At 37.5% G+C, this 16,924-nt stretch overlaps 2 protein-coding genes across 4 annotated transcripts; one reads left to right on the top strand and one right to left on the bottom strand.

Annotated features, from left to right (window-relative positions):
- Positions 1 to 9,227: 9,227 nt before the first annotated feature.
- Positions 9,228 to 10,314, bottom strand: LOC126756104 (methylglutaconyl-CoA hydratase, mitochondrial). Its single transcript, XM_050468939.1, has one exon. It carries the CDS (start codon positions 10,219 to 10,221, stop codon positions 9,340 to 9,342), a length of 882 nt encoding a protein of 293 aa, XP_050324896.1. The 5' UTR covers positions 10,222 to 10,314; the 3' UTR covers positions 9,228 to 9,339.
- A 386-nt stretch (positions 10,315 to 10,700) lies between these two features.
- On the top strand, positions 10,701 to 15,574 carry LOC126755440 (zinc transporter 9). 3 transcript variants are annotated; one of them, XM_050468017.1, is made up of 12 exons: positions 10,701 to 11,058; positions 11,154 to 11,411; positions 11,462 to 11,569; positions 11,634 to 12,212; positions 12,280 to 12,547; positions 12,641 to 12,767; positions 12,826 to 13,232; positions 13,291 to 13,501; positions 13,566 to 13,683; positions 13,755 to 13,829; positions 14,961 to 15,074; positions 15,138 to 15,574. In XM_050468017.1, exons 2-12 carry the CDS (start codon positions 11,307 to 11,309, stop codon positions 15,180 to 15,182), a joined length of 2,157 nt encoding a protein of 718 aa, XP_050323974.1. In that variant the 5' UTR covers positions 10,701 to 11,058; positions 11,154 to 11,306; the 3' UTR covers positions 15,183 to 15,574. The 3 variants fall into 3 exon arrangements, with proteins under 3 accessions (XP_050323974.1, XP_050323973.1, XP_050323975.1); XM_050468016.1 differs by having other exon boundaries at positions 11,127 to 11,411; XM_050468018.1 differs by having other exon boundaries at positions 10,701 to 11,062.
- The last annotated feature ends 1,350 nt before the right edge of the window (positions 15,575 to 16,924 follow it).

Here is a 16,924-nt window from a genome sequence, read left to right as displayed (position 1 = left end):
TCATCTCCATACTCATCTCTTTCGTCGGTATTTTAGAAGAGAAAAAGCCGCATTGAATGGCCTCTGCTACGCTTCGATAAATAGAAGAGAATCCCGGCGTTTCCTTGTTCGGACTCCTTTATATATGTACCTTGCCTCACTGAGCTTAAGAGCACACTTCGCAGCATTACACTTACCGCCTCTGGACCTTCCCAAGCAACATCGGTTCGCTCTATGGACTCTTGAAAAGTTCCAAGAAGATCCGACGTTTTTGAGTGAAATTTTGTTCAGCGATGAGACCCATTTCTGGCTCAATGGGTATGTTAACAAAAAAAATGTCCGCTTTTGAGTCGAAGGGCAAACTGAAGAGGTTCAAAAACTGCCATTTCGTCCAGAACAATGGTTCGGATCAATGATCGTGATCTCGTCGCCATTTGGTTTCAACAAAACAGCGCCATACTCCCACACAGCGCATCAATCAACGGATTTATTGAGAGACCACTTCGGTGAGCAGATTATCCTATAAAAACAATAAAGATTTTTTACACTATTCTACCAATTCAACAACGTTTTTTGGTACTTTAAGTCTAAACAAAATAATATATACAAATATATTTTTGAAAATAGACTGGCATAACCTTTAGAGACATTGAGATATTTGTGCTATCTTACTGAGCCATTAACTGCGGCGTCGTGTTTCATAAAACGTGTCTCTTTGAAAAATGTTTAGGCGAATATTTTCGATTAATTCGGTTCTTTAATATAAAAATTGTATTTAAATTACTTTGAGCATAAATGTACATAATAAAAGCATTAATGCCAGTTGCATTATTATTATTTTTATTAATTAGTTATATGACCACCAATACGAAAAATACTGATTTATGACGGTCATTAAAATAATAAATTTCAACTTGATATTGAATATTTGATTCGAAAATTGGAACTAGATAGACTGGTGAAGCATCAAAAACTCCTACAAGGTCGAGCAAGTATCGAGAGTATTAATAGTGACGCGCTACAGTACGAGTATATGTAGGTAAAATGAATATAGGTAAATTAAAACAAAAACAATAATAATAACAATAGCTGCGTTTAAGTTCAACGAACGAGCTTTATCAACATTTTCGTTGCGTAATTAAGCCGATTCCATTTTAGTGGAGTTTGTTTTAAATGTTTGTAGTGGTCTTTTTAACATCTTCTAGGCCCAAATACAAAAGAGCACGCGCATACATACTTCCAGATATAAACCGGAAAACAATGCGGTTAGTTGATTAAATCGTTCGTCTGGTTTATACATACATAAGTATATATGTACATAGCTTGTTGAATATATTATATAGTTGGCGTCACTTCTCTATTTAAACTATGCATTCCTAGAATGCGCAAAATATCCGGTTGGCAAAAATGGCAAATTTAATGAATTTATAAATTTATTATAGAACTAGTTAAATTATAAGATTAGATACAAACTTATAATTTTAAGAATTCATTATAAAACAAGAAAAAACGTTAACTTCGGTTGCACCGAAGCTAAATACCCTTCACAGGTGCATTTCTGTTAGTAACTATGTGTTCAGTTTGTATGGCAGCTATATGCTATAGTTAACCGATCTGAACAATTTCTTCGGAAATTATATTGTTGCCTTAGAAAATAACATATACCAATTTTCGTGAATATATCTTGTCAAATGTGAAAGTCTTCCATACAAGCATTAGATTCCCATCGTTCAGTTTGTATGGCAGCTATATGTTATACTGGTCCGATATCGGCAGTTTCGAAAAATGAGCAGCTTCTGGAAGAGAAAATGACGTTTGCAAAATTTCAAAACGATATCTTAAAAACAGACGACGGACAGACAGACGGACATCGCTAAAACGACTCAGCTCGACATACTGATCATTTATATATATACTGTATAGGGTGTCCGACGATTCCTTCTGGGTGTTACAAACTTCGTGACAAACTTAATATACCCTGTTCAGGTTATAAAAATTATTTAGGCTTAGGTTAGATTAAGTTAGGTATAGAGGTCGATTCTAACAGGAATTCTACACAGTAAATTTTTTTCCAGGTGCATTTACAAATAATGGGTCAATCATAAAATCTGATGTTAAAATAAAATAAAACACTCCAATTTGGTCAAAACCTTTGATTTAAACATATCCCCAGAGGTAATAAACTAGAGAGTCTGAATCACTCTTGCCAACATGTGCTTTTTTGAGCTGAGTAAGCAATTGAAAAGTAAAGTCATCTCTCGACGAATATAGACCAAACTCTACAAGGACGTCATCATTCCCGCTATGCTATATGTGCGGAGACATAGACAATGACATCTTATGATGAGTCAGCCTTAGGGGGGCTCGAGAGAAAAGATTTGCGGAAGATTTATGGTTCTTTATGCATTGACAACGGCGTGTACCGCAATCGATAGAAATATTAGCTTTACGATATGTATGGCAACATTAACAAAGTTCAGCGAATCAGGAGACAGCGGCTGCACTGGCTAGGTCAGGTTATCCATATGGAAGAAAACAATCCAGCTTTGAAGGTGTTGGATTCAGGACCCGCTGATGGCAGCAGAGGAAGAACCGTTGGAGTTATCAGGTGGAGAAGGACCTGGCTGCACTTGGTATCTCGAAGTGGCGCCAAATAGCGAATAAATGAAACGGTCTAAGCCAGTAAAAAAGAAGAAGAACGCAGACTTTTCACTTGTCCTTTTCTCGAAATTAGCGAGCCGTCAAATTTTGCACGCAATGTGTTTATCGGTTCTAAGACTCGCTATTAATGGTAATGGCATTCTCTGACTCGAAAGAAATAAGATTCCATGTTTCCGCATTACCACAATCCACATAAAGCGGTAAAATTTTGGGAATACAATTGCGTTCCCTAAACCACGCTAGAATTTGACTCACACCAATAGCGACAATTTTATTTGTTGACGAAGCCATTAAGCCAAAAATGAGCCTCGTTTGAGAAGATGAGTTTTCGATGAAAATCGTCTTTGGTTTTCATCATTTCAAGCGCCCAATGTACACTACAAATGTTTTTTTCGGTTTCAATTCTTATGCCAACACAATCTTATATGGATGCAAGAACCAAATCTAACCTTAAAATTTGCCACGCTGTCATCGGGAGAAACTCAGCTGTACAGAGCGATGTTGAACCGATTGAAACGGATTGGCCTTGACGAATGCCAATCCAGTCGTTTGTTGTTGTTGGAGCTGCAAAATTCTGTCGAGTTGACAGTCGTTGACCGGATAAACCGGGTCGTTCCAATTACGTAGACACGAATGTCGTAGGAACGATAATGGTCGCCACGAGCTGTCAAAATCACGTCATCTCTATTGGTAGTCGCTGTATATACAATATTAAATCAGAATCGCGCTTCAACAGTTGAAATACCAATCATTTGTGATGCTAAAAATTCCTAAGTCCTATAGACCCTCATGTATAGCCAATCTGTTATGAGCCTATCACAAACGTGGAGGCACCTAACATTATTTGCAACAAATTAGTCAGCTTCACCAAAGGTATCACATTCAATATATTTGAAACTCAGTCTACAGTCAACTCGTCCTCCTTAAGGCAACTTTAACAATTGTCTCCCATCAACATAAGCATTATGTAAGCATTACGCGAGGACACTGTCTAAACTGTGACAAGATGTAGCTTAGAATAGAAAAGAATAGAATTAAATTCAGGTGAAATTACGACTGAAAAATTCCTGGATCCTGCCAGGCGTCATTGAGGTAATGTGCTCCCGACTTGTATACATACATATATCGACGATCCTACAAACTAAGAGGTCCACTGAACTACTTGCTCTTTACAAAAGTGAGAACTCTAGAATATCTGCTTCTAGATTGCGTAAAGATCTAACGATTCCATCCATATATCCACATATCCTCTATGAGGCCTAGCAAAATCCAGGAATTTTTCAGTAATTTGTTTTAAAAGGAAAGCTCGCCAATGCCATGTGAACAAAACTCGTTTACTGCTGGACTTCAAGAATACAGTGGATCTCCAGTTTTCTTTGTAGCTATGTGCGACCAAAGAAAGGAGAGTTGAACTTTCGCTCCGAGCATTTCGGTTGAAGATCTCGGTTTAGTGTTCAATTTCCAACAAGCCTCATCACCGCCAGCTCATTTAAAATGTAGACCGCATGCGCATCATAAATCAAAGGTAACTGCTGATAAACATTATCACAATGAGATCAGAAATTCATATAAATCCATCTACGTAAGTGTAAACCACCGAAAAATCGACTTTACTACGTTATAAACATACTTCAGATGCTAAATTTCAAAGCGTTAGCTCGCCAAATTCTTCATTTCCAATGCAGACAGCGTCCAGTCCACAAAAAAAATCACCGAAATTCAGCTGAAATTCGCACAAATGTGACGCGCCGCCGGCTCAGGTGTCAAGCGCGAAGGCAAACGCGAACGCGAACGATCAATGAAATGCGCGCGCATGCAAATTAGCCGCGATAAAGTTTTATCGTATGCAAATAGCAACAAAAAACAACACTCATAGCAATAACAACAACCTTACCTCGTATGCCGGCTAATCGCGCCACGAGTTTGACAGCCATTGCAAATATATTGCCGCGTTTATAATTAAGCAATATGAATATGATTTCCGCATTGCCCGCTTAAACAAATTTATCAATTCTCTCTGCTTTTCTTGCTTTTGTTTTTGTTGATTTGTTTGCCGATTTTATTACACGCTCAAAAGCGCTTACGTGCTCTGTTTAGCCGGCAATTTATTTTAATTTCCGATTAGTCAATGTAAATATGCTATTTCTGTATCGGAAGACAGCTGGCGCAAGCGCAAAAGCACAACGTTCTCGGCGTTTTTCTTTTTTGGTCAGAACTAATTAATATTTTTGTATATTATTGTATATTAGGGTGGGTCAAAAAACGCAAATGTTTTTTTCCGCTTTTTAGTCTGAAAATTTGGTTGTTTGACATCGCTAAGAAAGGCTCCCAAGTATATAGTCACAAGTTTTTTTCTTGTTATCAGATAGATGGGCAAAAAATAGTAAGACTTTTTCACTTAAATTTACGACGTCAGTCACATCTGTGCCAAATGTCACATCAAAATAATCATTAGAGTTTAGTAAACGCTTTTCTTTCTGAAATACATAGAGCGCCTTCGTTGATCTTTACGATGAGTGAAATTGTTCAAGAAAGAAGTTCCATTAAATTTTGTGTGCGGAATCAAATTTCTGGTGCCGAAACGTCCAGAATGTTAGAAAAAGCCTTCGGAGAATTGTTTGTCGTAAGCAAAAGTTTTTGATGGAAGCAAAATATTAAAGAGAGTCAAAAACGCTTTGACGACGAACCACGGCCAGGACGGCCATCAACATCAACTGATGATCAACACGTTGATAACATAAAGGAATTGGTACTTGAGTGTCGACGATTAACAGTCAGAGATCTTACTGGCATCGTTGGAATATCGGAAGGATCAGTGAAACCCATTTTGAAAGATCATGCGATGAGTCTTGGATCTTTACTTACGACCCGGAAAAAGATCGATCGGTTCAATATCTTGGCAAAGGTGAGCCGAAGCCGAAAAACCACTTCAAAGCAGGTCAAAAATCAAGGTTATGTTGACAGTTTTCTTTGATGATCGAGGTGTGGTATACTACGAATTCCTTCCGACAAGCCAAACTGTGAACAAGGAATACTTTTTGAGTGTTATGGCCGTAGAGGCCGGATTTATGGGCCGACAACTCTTATTTTTTGCCCACTATAATGCACCGTCGCATACTGCATTGATTCTTCGTGAGTTTTTCGCCAAATTTTCAACCAATATCGTACCGCAACCACCGTACTCATTTGATTTAGTTTCGTGTGACTACTGGTTATTCAACAAACTCAAACGACCGCTACGGGGAAATCATTTTGAGTCAATTGAAGACATTAAAACTGAATCGCTAAAACCATTAATGACTTTTTTGACTTTTACAACTGTTTTCGAGGATTGGAAAGAACGTTGGCACAAGTATATTTTGACCAAGGGGGATTACTTTGTGCGGGTACATTTTCTACCTGCTAATAAAAAATAGAAATCGTTAAGCGGAGGCCCTTCTTGGTACAATTAAGAGCTCATACTTGAAGAGCCTTTCTTAGAACTTCCTATCAACCAATTTTCGGAGTACCAAAAGAAAAAAACACTCGTTTTCAGGCGACCCAATATTCGATTTTTTTTTGACACACCCTAATACATATATATGTGTATTCCATATAAACACATTTGATTGCTATTACGAATGTTAAGGCAATTGCGGCGAATTAATATGCTGTGAACGAACTAGGCTTTTCTATATATTTTTAAGCAATAAATTCCGCTTGACCTAAGCCTGTCTTATAAGTGTGAGGCGAGGTCATGCATGTGTCAATTCACCCCGCAATTTCTAGGTATAAAGCATAGAAAGCAGAGTTGAGATTGAATGTTTATTCCCGTTCTCAATTATTCCTAAATTGTTCGCGTTAGCCCTACTAGTATAGTGGGTTTGGACATCTATATGAACTACATACATACTTATATACTAGACAATCGACATTGCAGTGGTGAAAGGTGAATTCGCCACAAGGACCTTCGGGCATAACTCAATAAGTAGGGGGTTGGTGGGCAAAGTAGAGCTCATATCCTCACGTTTTATTTAGAAGAGAAGGTTTCAAGTCACACTAAAACAGGGTGTATGCGCAAGAGCATGCAACTCGCCAGCGGAACTTACAACACCTGTGCAGATGGATCAAAAATGGCTAGTGGAGTGGGACCCAGAATCTTTTACTGGATCTCAGGCGACTCTTGAAGCTGCTGGAATAAATATAATGACTCACATCGCATTACTTCAGAGAATGTCCTTAGAAGCAGGGAGCCAGAAGATGTAGGAGGTACCGGAAAGCGGTATATACATATACTGGGTTCCAGGCCACAAAAAAAAATTCTGGGAAACAAAATAGCTGATGAGTTTGCCAAAAGTGCAAAACGTGCGGCTACCGAACCAGTACAGGAATTACGGCAGTCACTAAAAACGATATAAAATGAAGTTTCCAAAATGGCTAACCGACGGTCAGTGCGAAATGGAATGTCTTAAGTACATGCAGGTTCGCCAAGTTCATGTGCAAGCGCACCGAATAAAAACACACTTGCTTTTTACTCACACGGTCTTGAAAGGTCTGCAGGATGGGCTAATGGCATGCCACAGCCTACTGGCATCACATGGCTCGCATGTGCACAGTGGAAGACTTCATTAGCTGCTGTGCCGAATTATCTAGAACTCGTTTTAGATATCTAGAAGCTTCGCAGTACAAGGGCCTAAATGAAGTTTTACAATTAGATATCAAGTCACTCTTAAAGTTCGAAAAAATGGCTAATGTCCAATATGACGAATACTTCAGCTCAAACTAAGCTGAACCTCCATCTGGCATTACTAACGACCAGTAGATCTTTCGTTCGCTCAACAGTCGAGTCTACGTAAACGGAACGGACCAGGATTTTTATCCGGCCAAGGACTACCAACTCGACAGATTTCTGCCGCTACAACAACAACAACAAAATAGTAGTTCTATGTATGGCGTGACAGTCGACCGTTAGAACATCTCATCCGTGCTTAGTAAGCAGTTGTTTATCTCAGTTTTGGAAGCATACAAGTACTTAAAAGGCATTATAAAATGACATAGAGTAGACCGGGATAAGTGAGAGAATGACTTACTAACTTGGAAGCTTCCTGAGTATACTTTCGAGGGCATTTTATTTAGTTTCTTAAAACATTATTTGCCAGTTTAATAAAACAAGAGGAAACATCACAGTTTTCCTCGAAGAGTTAGACAAGAATCTGCAGTTCGATATTATTAAATTCATTTGTTTCTTACTCAAAGACGAACATGTGTTACATTTTCTACAAGCTCTTTATATTTAACACGATTTGGACCTAATGAAGATTAGGTTAGGCTCAGGAGGTAAAAAGGCTGATTTCTCGTGTGGTCACGAATAATCCCACTTGGGCAACTAGATACGCCTGAGACTTTTATATAAAAAGGGGGTCTCTCATCCGAGGGTTCTTTCTTTTTAACATTGGGTATGCTTTTTAAGTTGTGGGTCCCAAACCCAACGCACAATCTTGAAGAGGGATGTTTCGCCTTCACCCCTTGTTGGTCTTGACGCGGGTGTTTTTTGGCTACCCAAGATATACTTGGTCTAAGTCGTGAACTACTTCAAACATATTGATAATCGTTTCTGGCCACTCTCAAGTGAATGGCGCTTTCCTCACTTGCGTGAACTTCTAAACATGGTTCCATCCACCATAAAATGGTTAGAAGATTGCTATAATCGATATGTCGCTCTCTATAGCAACTGAAATAAAATAGAATAAATAAACATAAATAATAAATATAAACACTTATATTTCCTGGGATTGATTTGAAATTTTCAACCAACCAGTTAGATCAGGTTTGCTGGTTAAAAACAAAACTAAATGGTTATATTACTTAGACAAACATTCCGTCATGTGTTAATTAAATTATAAGATGTGTAGAGATTTTATATTCCCATTAAGTAATGTGGCTTTATCAATTTGTTTGCAGAGACTTGCGCGTGTCGCACACTTTAAGTACGTACTGTATAGCGATAAAAATATTTTTAGTTTTTGTATTATTAATATACATATACATATATTTTTTAGACCTACTTAAGATTTAAGATGTGGAGAAGAATAAGTACATACGAGAGCAACAACTCTTATAGAGTCCAGGAGCAGAGCTCAAGGAGAGGAAACATTAGCGGAGACACTCTCACACACATATTAATTTTAAAAGGCCACTAAGGCCAGTCTATGTCTAAAGTCTGAGCTCCACGAAATTCAGCTCCCAGCTGTTTATAAAACGAAACGTGCTTTTGGTCTACGTCTGGAAGTCAGTTGTAGGAATATCTGCTCTTCATGCTGATCATTTATGTGTTTTATTTTTATTAAAAAAATATTAATATTCAGTTCTATTAATATTCAGTTCAACCGTTTATTATAATATACTATAATTTATAGTTAACAATTTTTTGGGAAAATAACACAAGTTTAAAAAGGATGATAAAAATAAATGCATTTTCTATAAAAACGAACTTAGCACATTTAGCAATCTACACAACATTCTTCACATAAATATACCAACAGGAATTCAGTAAAGAAGCTAATAGAAATGTAAAGAAAATAGAAATGTAAACATTCAAAATGAAAGCGTTTTGAGTTATAAACTATTTTTTTTATTTGTTAGACAAATATAAAGCGCGCAATCAAAAATAATAATTTTATGTGTTTGTTTTGCAATTAATCATTTACTATTAAATCTACTCTACTCTCCCTTATAGACTGGTTTACGTTTCTCCGCGAATGCCTGCAAACCCTCCAAGCGATCTTTGGTTGGTATAACCTGAGAATAGCAAATTTCCTCAATAGAATAGCCAGTGTTTAGATCAACTTGTATGCCCTTATCAATTGCCAATTTTGCCATTCGCACACCCACCGGACCATTTGGCAATATTTCCTCGGCAATTGCCAAAGCTTTCTGATAAGCAGCATCTCCGCTTTCATTTTGTGGCACTACATGATTGACAATACCAAAATCTTTGGCCTCCTTACCGTTGAGTATACGTGATGTGAAAATGAGTTCTTTGGCCAACGCGGGTGAAAGTATGCGGGGCAAACGTTGGGTACCACCTGCACCGGGTATAATTGCTAAACGTGTTTCTACCAAACCCATTTTCGTATTGTCTGCCGCTGTACGCATGTCACAAGCCAAAGCCATTTCCAATCCACCGCCGAGTGCATGGCCATCGAGTGCAGCAATTGATGGCATCGGCAACTGTTCCAGTGCCATTAGCAATTCACGCAAACTTGTGACAAATGCGCTTGTTTCATCTGGCGACATGGTTTTTCGTTCTTTGAGATCAGCACCAGCACAAAATATGCCAGGCGATGAGCTGCGTAAAATCACACATCTAGAACCGTTGTCTTGTTCCAGTTCCTCTATGACGCTCTCGAATTTTTCCACCAAACTACGACTGAAAGAGTTTTTCGCCTGCGGTCTGTTGAGACTAATTACTGTAATACCCTTGCGTTCGCCATCCAAGCGTTCCACTAATACTTCTTTGCCAGATTCCGCAGCTGCAAAACCACGAACCCGTAGTGTGTTGAATAATGTTGGCGATGTAAGTCGTGTTAGGCTACGCAACATGATGTTATGGTTGAGTTTTGTTAGTTTATACTAGAAAATAATAAACTTTGTAAAAAATGATTATAAAACAATGACGAGCACGCTGCTGTCAAAGACCGGTTGATATATGGAATAATAAAAGCAAAACAAATAATAGAGAAACAGCTGTTAGAAAAGCAGAAGAAAGAAAATGCGTACAAGCTACAGGGTAATAAAAGGTAAGAAAAGCTGTAATTTTTTTGTAATTGTAATTTTTTTTTTATTTTAATTGAAAAACGTTATGAAAGTAAATATTTTTATTATGACTGATAATTATAATATTAATAATAACTAGTATTTGTAAATGATTAGGTGTATACTTTATACATATGATTATTGTGTTTTATTTCACTCAAATTGGAAAATAACATTCTATTGTGAATGTTTGAATGTTATCAGATGGTGTGTGCATTGGCTAGACAAAAACAAAACGCGTATAAAAACAATGATGCGGTATGTTGTCAAATTCAACTGACACAATAGAAATTTAAAGAAGCAGCTTCGGCAACTAAAGTTAATATAAAATTTTATAAAATTGTATACAAGATTAATGCATGTTGTTTATATAAAGGACATACAATAAAGTGATGAAAAGTTAAATATCAGCTTATACAATATAACATTTCATTGGTGGCAAATTGTGCAAACTTCTTTACGCTGTTTGGCTGATGACGTAGTTCACCTGAAATATACGACTGTTGTAGGCAACAAAAAAGGAATAATAAACGCAAAGGAATGTTTTATACAAATACTTCGAAAGCAAATAAATTAACCAATTAGTACAAACACATCACATTTAATTTATTAGCATAATAAGAGGTTTGTAAGTGCACCAAAAGTTTTTAGAAAAATAATTTTGTGATTGCTTTATATGATTGTCATTGCAGTGATTCATTTTTTTTTATTTTCGACAGCGAATCAGTGTAAATATCTAATTGCGCGCATCATTACTAAGAATATAAATCGTAAAAAGTTCATTTAAAGTACTTTTAGTTCTGCACGCAACTAATTAAGTATATAGAGGACGCCAAACAACCACAGCTCACTGTTGTAACGGCCAATACAACATGCTGCCGCGTACAGCTGAAATTGTGCGTGTGCTGCGCGTGCGGCAGCATTTCTTGGGGCGACGAAGCTTGCATGCCTTGAGAAATATTGTGTCCATTGAAAAGGTAAGTTTGAAATTTGAAGTTGTAAATTATTTAATACATTTTAATTGCAGCTTAATCAACACTTGTCGTGTAATAATGCATTTAGCTTTACATACAGCAGAATTTCAAATAAATTCGCCAATGAGCAACACTTGCGTTGCGCTTCCTCCTCGAAGAAGGTAACATAGTTCCGTCTAAACAAAATTTTTGTAATAAATATTCTTTTATATACATTTTATTTAGGTTGAAGCTGCTGCTGTTACCAGTGCATCCAGTTCGTCTGCCAGTATTGGCAATGAGGCGACCTCAAAAGTTAAAACTACCAAAAAATCCGCTACAGAACCTAAGCAAATTATGAAATCTGCCACAACTAACAGCGCATCTGTGGCGGCCGATGCTGTACAAGCCAGCGAAACTAAAACGATGGAGGTTAAAACCAAAAAAGGCATACTGTCCATCACTGCCACCATAGAAGGCTCGAAAATAAATGATATAGTTTTCGAGAAAACTAAACCACCTGTTGTGCCAGACGCAATAATCCCGCCAGCGAAATTACCAGTTAATGATGTGCTAAAAGAGACCGCGCAAGCAGCCGCTGCGCAATTGCAGGCATCACCCACCATCGATGCAGCGGCGACTGCAGCAACAATGGCAGCTGCAACGGCCAAAGCTAAGGCGGCCATAGCAAAAGCAACACAACCAAAACCAAAAGTCGTTACGACCACAACAACGGATATTGGCACAGCGACAGTCACAACAACGGTTGTGCAACAAACAAAGCAAGCAGCTCCGCCAGTTGCCGAGGTTGTTGTGCAGAAGCCGGTAAGAAGACTGTATAAACTTTTTAAATTATCCATATAACATAAACATATTTTCGTACAATTTAAAGAAGCGCGTTTTGGTGGATTTCAATCGTTCCTCTTTGGAGCGCAATTTCATAACTCCCGCACGTGCCATGAGCGATTTTTTGCTGAAAGCGTCAGACTTGGAAAGTCTATCTAAGATAAAACGCCGTTCGCCATACGAACAGGAGCCACCTATAACGGTGTATTGGCGTAAAGATGTCGAAGCGAAGGCGATCGGTGTGTGGGGCTCACGTGAGAGTTTGCTTAAGGAGCAGCTGAAGCGCGAAGTAGAACGCAAGAAACATCAGCAAAGTAATTACATTGACAGTCCTATAAACTGACCAATCAAAATCAAGTTCGATGCAACCGAATTTATTGTTTTTTGTTTTCTATTTTGGTTTACAGATCTCTTCACAGTGAAGCGCCGCTTGCGTGACTATCGACGGGAAATTGGCGCACGCACAGTGGTGGTTGACTCAGAGCCCGGTTTGACGGGTAAATCGGGAAAGGTAGTGCTGATTGCGATTGGCATGTAAGTGATGCGTCCAATGTTCACAGATTGTCATAATTCTTGATATATTCCTCTGCAGTAACGGTCTCAATTTCCTCTTCAAAGCCTGCGGTTGGGTGTACTCGGGCTCTCACAGCATGTTTGCCGAGAGCATACACTCGCTGGCCGACACCATAAACCAACTCATTTTAGCTTATGGCATACACAAGTCGACACAAATGGCCGATTCGGACCATCCTTATGGTTATAGTAATATGAAGTATGTTTCTTCGCTCATTTCGGGTGTTGGCATATTTTGTGTGGGCGCTGGCTTATCGGTGTATCACGGCATAACGGGTCTGATGCACCCAGAACCAGTAGAAAATTTCTTCTGGGCTTTCTTCATACTCGGCGGTTCGCTGGTGTCTGAGGGTGCCACACTCATCGTGGCGTTAAACGAATTGCAACGCGCTGCTAAGTGTAGCGGTGTGTCGTTCAAGGATTACGGTGCGTTCTCAAGTTACATAAATTATATAATTACATTTAATTAACAATTTGTATGCAGTGTTGAGTGGCAAAGATCCCTGTGTTAATGTTGTGCTCACTGAGGACGCTGCCGCTGTGACCAGCGTGGCTGTAGCAGCCACTTGCATGGGTCTCACTTCAATTACCGGCCTGCCGGTGTTCGATGCTGTTGGCTCGTTGCTGGTGGGCGGCATTTTGGGCGCTGTAGCCTCCTTTATTATCTACACAAATGCCACGGCGCTGGTAGGCAAGTAAGTGTTGTAGAAAAATGTGTTTGCATGCATAATTATAACGGCGCTTTATTGTCGTTTCAAGATCAATATCAGAGGATTTATTGAATAAGATAAACGCTGAGTTGGAGAGCGATGTGATGATACGCGCCATACACGATGTCAAAGGCATTGATATGGGCAATTCTCTAGTGCGTTACAAGGTGAGTGAAGCTTGTACTTTAAATGTTGTAAATGCGTGCTAAAATTTCAAACATTTTAAAATTTGTTTTAGGCCGAAATGGATTTTGATGGTCGTGAGTTAACGCGCTCATATTTGGATAAACAGGAATTGAACGATCTCTTGAGAGTAAGTAATGTTCATCGTTGTTGTTGTAGAAACATAAAAGTTCACGCAAGTGAGGAAAGTTCTCTGATTGCCATTCACTTGGGAGTGGCCAGAAATGATTCTTTTACATCTGGCTCAAGCAGCACGACTTCCGGTCTTAGACCAAGTATCCTCTGGGTAGCCTAAGAACATACGTTTGAAGGCGAGCTTAAGTGAGAATGCGAATCATTCCTCCCCAAGGTTGTGCGCTGGTTTTTGACCAGCAACGTAAATAACGTCCCCAATAAAATAATGACGACCATGGCAACGCATTAAAAAAGGAATCTCAAATTTGCGCCACTGGCGTGCTGTTGTTAACTCGGCTATAACCGCGTATACGGTGTCTACGCCAGTAAAGAAGAAGGATAAGAAGTCCATTAGTTAAAGAGATATCGATAAGAAATTTTACACAGTGCTTTTCTCTCCAAAAAGCTGCTCATTTGTCGGAATCGTCAATATCGGATCACTATAGCATATAGCTGCCATGCAAACTGGTCACTGAAAAGCTACTCCTTGTATGGAAAACTTTTTTGTTTGATGAGATATCACGAAATTTGACAGAAAGTTTTATCCAAGACAAAGTTATAATCCTCAAAAAAATTGTTTAGATCGGACCACTATAGCATATAGTTGCCATACAAAATGATCGGCCGAAATCCAGTCCTTGTATAGAAAACTTTTTTATGTGACAAAACATTTTCAAAAAATTTGGCATAGATTATTGTCCAAAACTGGGGTATAATCTCCGAGAAAATTGTTCAGATTGGACCACTATAGAATATAGCTGTCATACAAACTGATCGATCAAAGTCCAGTCTGTGTACGGAAAAGTTTTTTATTTGATGAGTTATCGTCACGAAATTTGGCATGGGTTATTTTCTAAGACCATGGTAAAAACTCTGATAAAATAGTTCAGATCGGACAACTATAGCATATACATAGCTGCCATACAAACTGACCGTTCAAAATCGAGTTCTTGTATGGCATTTGTTTGTGAAGGGTATTATGGCAAGGATGCAACCGACTTTAACGTTTTTTCTTGTGTCACTATTAACTTAAAATTGTTGTTAAACATTTTTCTAACCTCGATTTATTTTATGTAACTCCTTTTAGACGGTACAATCATTCCAAAAAGTTGAAGAACTGGAGGAGTTTCTGTTGAAGCACGGCGAGAATATTGTTGACCTCATGGGTGGCGAAATTGATCGAATAGAAATGAAGCTAAGGGTATGAAATCATTTTTTTGTGTATAATTATTTTTATTAATTGTATGCCCGTTTTTCGTTGCAGAAAAAATTCCCCGAAATACGACATTGTGATCTAGAGATTTTGTAAACTGCTTAATAAGTCTTGTATTTAACTTCACTTTAGTGTGTAAAGCGCAACGGCCAAAACGTCAGGTTCAAACATACGTATGCACGTGTATACTCATTATGTTCAATCTGCACGTGTTGTTGTGGTGGTACCGTTCGTTGTATATAAGCGAAGAGTGCTACTTTTATTGATATGGACGCGCAATTTGGACGCTAGAAACGTTATCTAAGTTTCATGCTGTGAAACCACAATAATTTTACTTATTTATGCTTGAATTAATAATTATTTTACTGTTATACTTAACTTAAAGAAGCAACTTAATTTATTTTGGTATAAAAGCTAAATCCAATTCATCAACTATTATATACAGGAACAAAATGATTATAATAAAATTGTAATTATGTTTATGAAAATTGTGTTTTTTTTTGGTTTTTGCACTAAAATATTGCAAAGTATTTTGAAAAGCAACATTCTTTAAGTTTTTTTTTCTCAAAAACTCGATTTTTTAAAACATCAAAATTTTTTTCAATCCTCGAATTTTTTCCTCTAAACCTCGATTTTTTTTCTCTAAACCTCGATTTTTTTTTCAAAACCACGAGTTCAAAAATTCGAATTTATTTTTTTCAAACCTCGAAATTATTTCTTCAAACCCTCGATTTTTTAAAACATTGAAATTTTTTTCAATCGAATTTTTTTCAAAACCTCGAAATTTTTTTTAAATTCGAATTTTTTTTTAAAAAACCTTTATTATTTTTTCGAACTCGAATTTTTTTTCAATACCTTCAATAAACTTCGAATTTTTTTCAAAACTTCGAATTATTTTCAAAACTTCGAATTTTTTTCAAAACTTCGAATTTTTTTCAAAACTTCGAATTTTTTTCAAAACTTCGAATTTTTTTCAAAACTTCGAATTTTTTTCAAAACTTCGAATTTTTTTCGAAACTTCGATTTTTTTTCAAAACTTCGAATTTTTTTGAAAACTTCGAATTTTTTTCAAAACCTGTTATAAACCTGATTACTTAACCTTATCTAACCTATATATCTTCGCTTTCAAACATTGTTACTGTTAAAAGTGAACCCTTTATAATTTAGGCCAGAAAAAACTGTTTCCAATTATATCACCTATTAAAACCCATACGCTGAGTTTAAATGCCATAATTTCATATTTCGGTGTGTCGCCAAAGCTTTCGAGTTCAAACGAGTTCAGTGATACCATTTTCCTCGCATTCGTACGCGCAAATTTTCCAACATGATCTCTCGGATGAAGCCGCATGCTATTAATTTATATTTATTTTAATCGTATGAAAGTACTATACATAAGTACTGTATTATATACATATGTGTGTACAATTGTACATATATACCTGTAAGCGCATATTTTCGCAAGTGCCTTGAGATGCCGAGATGCTGTCACTTTTGTTTACTTTTACTTTCCGACACGTAAATTTGCATAGCCACGCCCACCGCACCCGCCGCGTTCGTTTAAATTGTAAACATAAACAATTATTCTCTCGCTTGCTTTTGTTTACATTTTGAATTATTTACTTGTATACATATATACGTATGTATATGTACATATGTATGTATACGCTTGTGGGTTCCCTAAGCCATTGAACGTAGGCGATGCCGGCATTTTATCATGCAAATTTCTCAGCTAATCGTTCGTAACAGCTATTAATTGGAAGGCTAACGTGAAATGTTAGACCGGTTTGTTGTTAGAGGCGCATAACGGAGTACAAGGGTTCCATAACCAAAAGTTTAAC

Source organism: Bactrocera neohumeralis, chromosome 4 (genome assembly GCF_024586455.1).
Source record: "Bactrocera neohumeralis isolate Rockhampton chromosome 4, APGP_CSIRO_Bneo_wtdbg2-racon-allhic-juicebox.fasta_v2, whole genome shotgun sequence".
Taxonomy (NCBI): Eukaryota; Metazoa; Arthropoda; class Insecta; order Diptera; family Tephritidae; genus Bactrocera; species Bactrocera neohumeralis.
The sequence above is the reverse complement of the archived record's forward strand: the minus strand, read 5'-3'. Positions and strand labels throughout refer to the sequence as shown.

Bases quoted from the DNA above. Each gene is read 5' to 3' on its own strand.
- LOC126755440 (XM_050468017.1), top strand. From the start codon at position 11,307: ATGCTGCCGCGTACAGCTGAAATTGTGCGTGTGCTGCGCGTGCGGCAG. The intron at 12,768-12,825 runs GTAAGTGATGCG...ATTCCTCTGCAG, and splicing joins GTGCTGATTGCGATTGGCAT to TAACGGTCTCAATTTCCTCT. The intron at 13,684-13,754 runs GTGAGTGAAGCT...AATTTGTTTTAG, and splicing joins ATTCTCTAGTGCGTTACAAG to GCCGAAATGGATTTTGATGG.
- LOC126756104 (XM_050468939.1), bottom strand. From the start codon at position 10,221: ATGTTGCGTAGCCTAACACGACTTACATCGCCAACATTATTCAACACA.